Source organism: Simochromis diagramma, unplaced genomic scaffold (genome assembly GCF_900408965.1).
Source record: "Simochromis diagramma unplaced genomic scaffold, fSimDia1.1 OVJJ01000131.1, whole genome shotgun sequence".
Taxonomy (NCBI): domain Eukaryota; kingdom Metazoa; phylum Chordata; class Actinopteri; order Cichliformes; family Cichlidae; genus Simochromis; species Simochromis diagramma.
In genome coordinates, this window is record NW_024387200.1 from 7038990 (window position 1) to 7050229 (window position 11240).

Here is an 11240-nt window from a genome sequence, read left to right on the forward strand (position 1 = left end):
GCTAGCTATAACCATTTGAGTTAAAATTGCATGATGGAAAAGTCCTAAACTGATCCAGATGTTATAAACTGTAAGTAATTAAACGGAGGTATCTCCGGTTTTGATATAATAACAATATCATTAACAAACATCCACTAGCTAAGAGCAAATGACAGCAATTTACTATTTCCTCTCTGGCTCCATATTAGAATAAACTTTACATTTAAATCATTGATCAAATAAAGTGGTTGCTGCTTTCCACGGTCCTGGTTTTGTTCCATTCATAGAATAATATGTGGATATTTTCATGTCGTCTAGCACTCCTATAATGACCTCTTTGGATAGCATAATGGAGCAATTTTTAACTTCCTTTTTAGCGTGCTAGGGTCATAGCACCAACCTTTACCTAAGCATATAAGTTATACAGTATAAGCTGGTGTATTCCTTTGAGTCGTAGCCTTGCGATCCCTCCGTTTAGTTTCAGTCCATCCAGTGTGTTCAGTGGGATGACCGTCATGGTTAAAATCAATGACCGTCACATCACAGCGCTGACATCTCAGCCTGGTATCTTTACCGCTGCTGTCTGCCACCATAAGACCAGTCACCCTTCACAAACCCTTTAACCCTGTCTCCTCATAAACCCTGCAAAAACACCTCTTTAGGTCACTGAGCAATAACCAAAAAAATAATAATTTGTGCAACAAAATTATGTCATATAGCAGTCAGACGCGTACTGATAACATGTAACTGTGGATAATCCAAGGCAATGGATAGTTCAAGTCGCCTAAACTAAACATACGTACAGTATTTTCTTTAAATTCAGACTAAAGCTACATTTGCGCCCTAATAGATATCGTAGCAAACGCTTCACCGTCCTTGGAAATGTATTCAAAATACTCATTATGCGTTTAAATTTAATGGAGACATACATCATTCTTGTTTTGACATTCTTGAAAATTATTTTTATTTGTTTGCTCATTTTAAATTGGTACAAACCCGTCAATGTGGTGCATTTCGATGTAAGATCAAACATTTAAGAAATGTGTCAAGTAATATCACATACAATAAGTTAAAACATGTCACAAAAAAGACCAGCGGGTACATAGCAAGAATGTTTTATCTACACAAAACATCCTAAAACAGAGTAGGCCTACTGAAAGATCGCCCGTGTGTGTGTGTGATCCCGTCCCATGCAGACGAAACTGAGGTCACCAAACAAAAGCACCTGTTCAGTCTGAGTGGGCACCGTTTTCTCCTTTAATTATTAAATCCACATGCACAGTGCATGCCCGAGACCCAGTTCAGTAGGCTCACTGTCAGTTTGGTGCGTGTGTGGCAGGCTGCTATCAAAATACCCAATCTTATAAATAACCGTTTGACATAACACAACCTCACCTGAACACAATAACGTGCGTAAAGACACGCTCAATGACAACGTAAATACGACGATTGTTTGGCTCTCGGTAATTAGGGCCTATAGTCTAAAGATCATTACAATAGTATTTATCAACAATAGCTGGTAAGAAAAAAATCCGTTTGAATTAACGAGATAAATAACCCCATTTTTTTCTTCCGTTTGTCAATAAATGTTGTCCTTTTGTTATTATCATTATTTGGTCTTTATGAGGTGGCATTTACCTCTTTTTTTTCTCCTCACATTTAAGGCCTGATTACTTCATTCGTTCTCTCATTTTGATCTAAATAGCTGGATTAAAAACAGGAAAAAACAAGGAGCCAGGCGGGGCTGGGAGAGGGGTGTTTGGTGGAATAGGGTGCGGTGTGGTCAAAAGTCACTAAGTGAAACTCATGGACACTGTGTGCTCCAGCGCTTTGCGCCTCAGAGACGCGATGCTCGTTCCTCTCCACATGTCACTGTCCGGGGAGCTACACAGCTGTGGGGAGCCCGATACGTTCGTGGGGCCGGAGAGGGAGGCCGACATTCCTGGAAAAGGCGTCTGGTAGAGGTGGGACTGCAGACCGGAGCCGTTGGAGGACAGGCCGTTAGAGAGACCCATGGAGTTTGGTGGCGGGCCTGGACCAAGGCTGCACTGTGACAGTGACTGCGCCATGCCTGGCTGGCGACCCAGAGCGGGGGGGAGCTGCAGCTGGGAGACCCCCGGCATCCCCGTAGCCCAGCGAGAGTCGTTGGCGTGGAAGGAGCACAGGCTGTTCTCCATGGCGGCAGCGGCAGAAAACTGTGGCAGGCCCGGTGTTGGGAGCAGGGTACCCGGTGCACGGAAAACATTAGTGGTCTTCTTCCTTTTCTTCCACTTAGCGCGTCTATTCTGGAACCAAACCTGAAATCAGAGACACAAATCGACATTTAGGGGTACTGAGAAACATACGGGATATATTTCTTGGGCACTGTGTGTTTATTTTAACCAGGAAAGATGTCACGTTCTCATCCATATGAAGCCATATTGCAATGGACACAATAATAGCATTCTTCACCACAATAATCTCATTTTGAGGTGAAACAAACTAAATTTAATCGAATTATTATTAGACCTCTTCTCTTGGCCCAGGACTTTTCTAAGGCCAACCACTTTGAATAATTGTTGGCCAACAGTCAGAGAAAATTTTAATAGTGTACTTATAACCCCAAACCTCAAAATAAGCTTTTGGGAGTGTCGAAAGTTTCGAATCTCTAAAGATGAAGCGAAGTATTTCGAAAGAAATTGTAAAAAAAAATGTCCAGTAAATAAAACAAAAGTAAGAGAACATTTATATTCTGTAGGAGACAGAAATAGCTGTGGTGTAAAAATGTGTGCGTCAGAGCGTTTGTTACAGCAAGGAGTCGAGCAATTTATCTTTCTAACATCTTATTTACAAGCAGATTAACTGAAAATTGCCCTAAATATTGCGCGGGCTTAAATACAAATGGCCCGCATCGCTGTACAGCATCTATGCGAAAATAAAAAATGCCCGTCTGTTGGCTATACGCGAGAAAACCCACAAACACACCGAGCCATACAGCTGAAAACGCACGCGCGACACCGCTGGGCTTTATAAAGATTTCATCTTCGGGTGTGATTAATGCGCGCACGAGGCCGTGAGTCGATGCCTCCATATTAAAAGTGAAATCTCGCTCTCATTCCGCTCAGCCAGCCGTGAAACGTCGCCCAAACCCATTACACTCGGGGGGAAAGAAAATGCAATTTCTCATTCCATTAAAAAAGTACAATATATTCTTGAGTCCTATTAAGACGTCGCTGATAGAGCATTTTAAAGGAGAGAGGCTGTGTGGAGGCACGCGCTCGGGCCAACACGCCCACTGAAGGCTGCACCTGCACGGCCTGCACTAATGTTTACCAACACCGACTACGAGCCGGCATGCACTGAGCGGTTAGGATCCTGCACTGGTTGGAATAAAGAATGGATTATTACGGTGACTAATGATTATACTGGTTTTATTGCTTTCAGTGGGATAATTTGCATGAATTTCACATCACGGTTTAATAACCCGTTCACTGTTATAAATAAGACTGAAATTGGTTGGTAATGTGTTTTGTTTATTAGAGCCTAGCATGTTCCTTCTCTCTTTAGTTTTCTCAAAACTGTCAAATAATCACGTGCGATTAATATGAGAGATTTTTTTTTTTTTTTTACAAATGTGTAATCATATTTTGTTACGGAAATTCTCATAAATGTAGTCCGAGAAAAATATCTGGAAGGAAATCTTCAAGTACTTGAAGATTTATTTTATTAGGTGGTTAAATAAATGAATAAAAATCAGAGATAATGATCAAAGCCGTAATGCTCCCCGTGTAATTGTTGGAAGTACAAAATTGCACAGAGGCAAAATAAAACAAAGAAACGAAAAAAAGAAAAGAAAAAGTCTCCATAAGTGGCGTTACGAGGATTTTTTCTGGAATTTGTAAAAGCCAGATGACCATCGAATTCCTCATCCTCAAATGAGAAATGTTTCAGTACCTTGGACAGAGCCCTTTGTGGACCGGATGCTCTCACAATTAAATATTAGTCAAATATCAGGTTAAAGTTGAATATTTTATGGGATACTTAAGTCATGCAACTCAATTGAAGCAAAAACTATTTTCTTAAACAGTTATTACTGGAAAATCTGGACACGGCGAGGCTATGCTATCGTTTTCATGCACAGTGATACTGGGGAGAGATATTTCACACGCGGTACCTGAAAAAGCAAAATGTACTCCTTTACTTGAAGTATATTGTATAGACTCTCATTTAAGTCTTGGCTTATTGTAACTTAGACTGAGCAAGTGGCGCCATTTCAATGGTTAGCTTTGAAATTCCAAGCAGTTCATCCAAACTTGAAACGTCCACAAAATATCTTGGTATTGGGTGAAAATTAACTACAAATTAATTAGGGTAAAATGACGAATGATTAAAAATAAAAATGTATTTTAATAACACACAGAGGCACGTGGTTTCCTCTTGTGACACAACCGATTCTGTTCACTATCTTCCAGGCGGATTGAAATGGTAATTATTTTGATGATGATTCTATTTAATTTTTTGTATTTATGTATTTATTTTGGATATTTACAAATCGTAAAAAAAACTGGTTCCAAAGCCCCACCCTGAATTGTTATGCGAGTCTCTGCATTATTGTATTTACCTGAACTCTGGACTCGGTGAGGCCGATCCTTAGCGCCAGTTCCTCCCTCATGAAGATATCAGGGTAGTGGGTTTTGGCGAAGCTTCGCTCCAGCTCATTGAGCTGCGCCGGTGTGAAACGCGTCCTGTGCCGCTTCTGCTTCTGCTGGCTTGTGGTCTGGCCGGAGTTCTGCTGCGGCTGTTGCTGCTGCTTCTCCTGCTCCTTCCCGTTCACCGGCATGCCCGCAGAGTTGGATCCTACAGTGGCGATGTCTTCACCCGGCAGGAGAGTGGTTCCTTCAACAGAGTCTGAACCAGGAGGCATGTCTCCCGGATGCCCCTGGTCTGGAACTCCACCTCCCAGCCGGCATTTGAGAGCTTCTCGGTGTCCGAGTAAGTCTGCAGCATCCTTCATCCCTGAGAGGATGAGTAGGAGAGGGGATTTGAGTAAATATGCCGAGTACCGCAGCGTCTTATAAACAAAGTTATATGAAATGCTTTGAGTCTTTAAAATATAACAGGCAGCACAGATGGCATTAAAAACACAATATACAACATTTACGTTGGTATTTTATGGTATAATTTTTCTGTGCTGATAAATTACTTATAAATTGCTTCGACCAACGATAAACCACTTAGTTGTTAACACAATTAACCACACAGACTATTTATCACTTCACAACGTTAAACAAAAAGTTGAAATCTTACACTGGAGTTTAGGGCCGGAGTTTAGTGATGATAACTCACCGAGCCGAGCATCCAGGAGGTCGGCATGAGAGAGCATCGCGTACCGCTCCAGGGCGAAATGCGCTCCAAAAAAAATCCTACAACTTTGGGTCAATTTAAAAAGTATATATGGTCTAAATGAACGAAAATTCGGTTTGTGGTTAAAAAGGAGGTCCCTTGCATTATAATGTCCTTTAGAGCGATGGGGAGGCGCTTATTAGTTGAAAGAACCCGTGAGCTTCCTCAAATAAGAGCCAATCAGAGCAGGAGCTTGGAAATGTCAGCGACGTGACTCCCCCTTCTTTTTTTAACACAGGCGCGCACGTAAGCGCGCACGCGCAGACCCAAACGCGCACGAAATACTACAATTCAATCCTCTGCCATTCCGTCCTCTGATTTATTAGCTTTTCATGCTCAAATTATCCCACGTTAAACATCTTAATGTGTTTGTTTAATCTCATATAGTCCGTGCCCTGACAGGACTTCCGTTAGTACATAGAAACACATGTAAAATACGGGAGGAGAGCGCATGCAGAGGCTTGTTTTACTTCGTTAAAGGAGCTGACACTTATTTGAAAGGGAAACTGTATTGTCACTCTAATTGAACACATCAAAATCTTAATTTTTAAATCCCTTGACTGTATAATTCAGACTGTTCACACAGTAAAGCCAGGATTCATTTAGCAAATGAAGGGACAGAAATCTACGGTTACAATTTTAAAGCTGGTTGCTGTTTATTTATTAAGGGGAGCAAATTGAGTCTCTTTTGTACTTATCAGTTTGGACATTGGTCATAAAAAACACAAAGGCAATAAGAACAAGAAACGTTATCACACCAGACCTCCTTCTAACCCCTCAGAGCCCCTATTCCCTCCCGTCCTTGGCTCACAAACAAAACAAATATAGCTCCCATTCCCTCATGGCAGGTGATTTGTGGAGACAAATCGTGGAAATAAATAAATAAACGAGTACAGATGGATTTAAACACCGTCGGTGATCGGCCGCTTTAACTCCCATCGACTTTTCATCAACACGGGCCCAATTAAAGGTATTTAGGCCTGCTTGGTTCAAACAAAATCAGACGTGGTGGACCCTAAACGATTGTGCCCCTTTAGCAGAAGTCCATAAGTAGGTCTATTATACAATTAACAGGACAGCGCATTGATTTGCGCTCCACTCTTACTTCTCCAGACAGTGCTGGTTAGAGAAGGCTTTTGGCAGATGTCAGGGTGAGCCTGGTGAATAGACCACCGCCTGGGACTAAATAGGTTTCTTTTCAGCCACACAAAGGAGGCGTCCGAGCGAGGACTCCTCTCTCTCTCCCCTCCTGCACCACATGGAGGCAGCTCATCTTTTATGCTCCTCAACAGCAATCTGCCGGGACGCGGGGAAGTAGCCTATATGTGGCACAGCGTGAAAACTTAAGGAAATGGACTGGTGCATGGTGCACTGAGATGAGGAAAGCTGTGACCATCTCCCGAAGGTTCAGGAGAAGCAATCAACAGCAGCAGCAGCAGAGGCTCGATTCGCTTGATTCAGACGTGTAGACCAGGAGAGAGGAGAGGGACTCACTTTATTGGGAGTTGTAGGGCCAACACTGCGTTTGTGAAGGGCCCGAGCCACGAGATGGTCTGTATGCTGTGGAAAGTGTTTGTGAAAAAAAGTATATATATATATATATATATATATATATATATATATATATATATATATATATATATATATATATATATATATATATATATATATATATAGTCGTTATTATTATTATTATTGTTGTTGGGCAAACTTTGGGCACTTTTTTGTTATATGAGTTATCCTTTTACCACTAATCAACAACAAAAAATGCAATCAAAATATAATAATAATAATAATAATAATAATAATAATAATAATAATAATATTTTTTAAAAGTATATTATTTAAAATCCGATATATTTTAATGGAAAACACCATATTTTAATTTCTCTACATGGACATAAAATGAGACGTGTTAAAAATCAATCGTGGCCTATATGTTTTAAGTTACTCATCTGAAGACCTACATGGTATAGTAACGGCCTGGATGACAGATATCCCCTCAGCTGTCCGATCCACAGACTGTAACTTATTGCTGTAATAAGAAGGACCCACTTGAAATGGGTCTATGTCTCACTCAGCACTCAGCCTCCCTAACTGGACCACATCAATCTTCCCCAGTAAAAACACACTCACATAGGCCTACAATCCTCCCGGGTTAATGCGGCGCATCTGAGTGCGGAACGGCTGTTTACACGCGAGGAGACACTTTTAATGGAAGCGCACCAAAAACAAATGCAATTTTGTAGAGCAATTTCAAAGATCAAGAATTCCGTGTCCACCCTCTCCGCGGTTTTTTAGCAATCAAACTGCGTTAAATCCATTGCTCATACGAGCCTTTGCAGAACAGGTTACAATAACACAAAGCAACAAAAGGCAGATGCAGGGATAAGAGCCTTTACACCACAACTGAACTGTAACCTGAGCCAGTAGGTAAACTGGTTGTTTCTTATGTTAAGGCCTATTGCATCGCCTTCCAGGCATCTGCATTCACTCAGTTATAGAAATCTAAAAAGGAAAATCGATTTTCCATCTGCAGAAACGCTTCTCTAACAAATCACGCTGTAGTTCTGTGCAGGTGATTTGACAGTCAGAGGAATAAGAAGCAGACCAATAAGTGCGTTGCATCAGAGCCCGAGAGAGGAGAGAGCGAAGAGCCGAAGACAGGCGAACCCATTAGAGGCTTTCCTCTCCGGCCACCCATCCTGGCTGCACCACCCTGTGCATCTCATGCTCCAATTAGGCCCGTTGCCCTCCGCCTGGTGTCCGTTACTGCTTGATGCGGTGCACAGAGCGGTAATCACGGCATCAAATAAAATAATCAGCAAAGAAGAACGATTTCCTTAATGAGAAAGAAGAGGCGTATGTCACGGAGAAGGTGGTGTGGTGTTCTTGAGTGCGTGTGTGTGCGTGTTTGCATGCGCGCGCGCGCATGTGTGTGTGTGTGTGTATTTGAGAGGTTATTAAAATAGCAATGAAAGTCACAATAGGTGTCATTTACATATTGGTGTTCAAAGTCTCAGCAGCTTTCAAAACGTCTCATTATATGTGGTGTTAAAAGGCGACCCCATGCTCAGGTGCTCTCTGTGTGGGATGCTCGGATTTTCATTCATTTATTATTAAGAGAAACAATGTGAACAACCTCATGCTGCTGATGATATATGGCTCATGTCATCAATGTGACTCATGGCAGTCAAAGTTACCCATAAATATGAAATGTTTCAACATGGTTGTTAGTTTAGTATGTATAAAGAAAACATGGTTCACGCATACATGCAGCACCTACCCAGCCATGTTTCAGTAGATTTCTACAGCTTGTTGATATATTGTGATGGGCCACAATAATTTCACCACCAAATTGTACAGTTATTGGTCTAAAGTAAGATTTTAAAAAAATCCTTCTTCTTACACTTTATATCCCATCAATTTTTTCTTGACATAGCCAAATTCTGTCTTCAGTACAAAAGTTTCAAACCTCTCTGAATGTGGAAAAGAATATTTATTATTATATAGTATTACTTAGTATTAAATAAAAAAAAAAAATTCTCCACAGACCACTGTTATCATTTGCTATATGCTGCTAAATTTCTCTGGGCTTACCAAAGTAGTCACCAAAATGACTCAAAGGTCATTTAAAGTCCAGGGGGACTGCAGATGTTCTTTTATTTACAGTCTAAGTCAGGTTAATACTAAAAACCCAGATAAATGTGCATTTATCAAATATCATCCACTGAAGCTGAATGTAGCTGCAGATACACCAACATACAAAGCCATGTTTTGGCATTAAATTAAAATGTAATTTTAAAAAGTTTTACACTGAAATGTTTTTATTGAAAATACAGAGGAAAATTCTTTAATTATGACCACCAAGGTCTAATCTAGCCCAATGGATTATTTTGTAAAGGATTACAACAATAATTATTTCACTTTTTTCAGTTAAATGAACAGCAATGCCCAATGAAGTCATGCCAGTATTTCCCATACTCTTACACATACACCTTTCCAGGTATGTTGCAGTAGACTCTTGTGGCTTGTGTGATGTGTGATGCTCGAAGTAAGTTCACTATCAAATTATACATTTGGTCAAAAATGAAACAGTTGGAATTTATTTTATATCTAAGCAAGTTATTCAGATCATAGACTAAAGCTCTCTAGTTGTTTAGTTCCAAAATCTCTTCATGTGCTTTTGAACGTCTGTTGCTCTGCTGTGGTCTGCGATAACACGTGTAAAAAGACATTCTGTCTAAATTACACCATTTTTCATTTTTCTCCATTCAGTTCAATTCAGTTTTATTTCTATAGTACCAACTCACAACAACAGCTGCCTCGAGGCATTTTATATTGTAAAATGTAGGGTCAGCTGTTCATGAACTGTTCTGTAAAAGGGTGGTTTGCTAAATGTGATTGTTTATTTCTCTTTTACATAACCTATAATATCTATCTATCTATCTATCTATCTATCTATCTATCTATCTATCTATCTATCTATCTATCTATCTATCTATCTATCTATCTATCTATCTATCTATCTATCTATCTATCTATCTATCTATCTATCGTTATCTTGAAGCTTGCGTGTTTTCATTACCTCTTACTATTGTCAACAAAAACCATACTTCAAGTAAACTTAACTACAATATAAATTATTCAAATAAGTTTTCACAACTGTTTAGCACAGTCTGTTGATCTATTGTGTTTACGCTCAGTCACTTAAGCTCCTCCAGTTGTCTGCAGATCTAATCCCTTTTTCCTCCCTGACACCTTGACTTTCCCTCCAGTTCTGCTCCAGCTATTAGAATATGTTCTTTCTTAAGTCTGGTCATTAGTTAGGTCTATTACTGTGGCTCCATCATTAGGAAGCTGTAATGCATCATTGAAGGTAATGAGTGCCACATTACAGGTGCCAGGGAGCCTTGGACACAGTTAACGAGACCCTTTTTTACACTGTAGTCTGAAAACAATGCCAGTTTAAGTAATTTCAGCCACAAAGGTGTTAGCTTGATGTCACTGTGTTTTAGCAAAGGCTATTCCTAGTCATATTTAGTAATGTGTTATGTATGATTTTATTGATGAAAATATCAATTGTATGCTACTCTAGTAAAATTGAGAAAATAAACATCAAATTATAGTATAAGAACTATATAAAGTGTGAACAATTTAGTAATATTATCCTGATTTAAAAACTAGATATATTTAGGTCAACACATATACTTTCTACACACAATTGTGCTCTTAAAACACCAGATAAATGGGAGGACTTGGGTCAGTAGTGTCTCTGAGTAGCTTGAAATTAGAAACATGTGCTGGTAATTATGAAACTGCAGCAAAGCCACATCATGCAATTTAATGCCTCAGCAAATTAAAGAATAAATGGGATCAGTCTCTTTGACCTTGCTCAGTCTGATTTGCCGAACTTGAGCTACCTGATACTTCAAGTGTGTGGCTCACTCACTCTGAGACATATATTGGCACACATACCAAAAAGGTTAGGCAGAGTGTGACAGCAATGCAGCAACCCCTCTAAAAATAAAGCTAGAACGAACACACACACACACACACACACACACACACACACACACACACACACACACACACACACACACACACACACACACACACACACAGTGTTGTATTTTTGTGTTGTTGTCGCCTTGCAGCTTCCTTGTGTTTTCAGTGCGTTACTCACCAGCCAGTTCAGCTCCTCTCACTCTCTCACAAATCCCACGCTTTCCCCATCCATCCATTCTCTTTATCGTCCTCTCCTCGTCTCCTCCCTCTCTCTCCTCCCTCCTCTCCGCCACATTTCTGCCGCTCCTCTTCTAAACACGGCGCACTACCCCTCCCAAGATTAATTGATCATCAATTTAGCTCTAATTTGG

The 11240-nt window shown here is 40.3% G+C and overlaps 1 protein-coding gene across 2 annotated transcripts; it reads right to left on the reverse strand.

The window, feature by feature from the left end:
* Nucleotides 1–928: 928 nt before the first annotated feature.
* Nucleotides 929–6860, reverse strand: LOC120745453 (homeobox protein orthopedia B-like). 2 transcript variants are annotated; one of them, XM_040050319.1, is made up of 3 exons: nt 5305–6860; nt 4580–4974; nt 929–2276 (listed from the first exon to the last, which is right to left on the reverse strand). In XM_040050319.1, exons 1-3 carry the CDS (start codon nt 5339–5341, stop codon nt 1773–1775), a joined length of 936 nt encoding a protein of 311 aa, XP_039906253.1. In that variant the 5' UTR covers nt 5342–6860; the 3' UTR covers nt 929–1772. The 2 variants fall into 2 exon arrangements, with proteins under 2 accessions (XP_039906253.1, XP_039906252.1); XM_040050318.1 differs by having other exon boundaries at nt 5266–6860.
* Nucleotides 6861–11240: the final 4380 nt, after the last annotated feature.

What these genes read in the sequence shown, in the direction of transcription:
- LOC120745453 (XM_040050318.1), bottom strand. Translation starts at nt 5,341, where the DNA reads ATGCTCTCTCATGCCGACCTCCTGGATGCTCGGCTCGGTGAGTTATCA. An exon ending in CTCCGGCCCTAAACTCCAGT is followed by an intron (nt 4,975 to 5,265) that starts GTAAGATTTCAA and finishes TCATCCTCTCAG; the next exon opens with GGATGAAGGATGCTGCAGAC. An exon ending in TCACCGAGTCCAGAGTTCAG is followed by an intron (nt 2,277 to 4,579) that starts GTAAATACAATA and finishes CTCTGATTTCAG; the next exon opens with GTTTGGTTCCAGAATAGACG.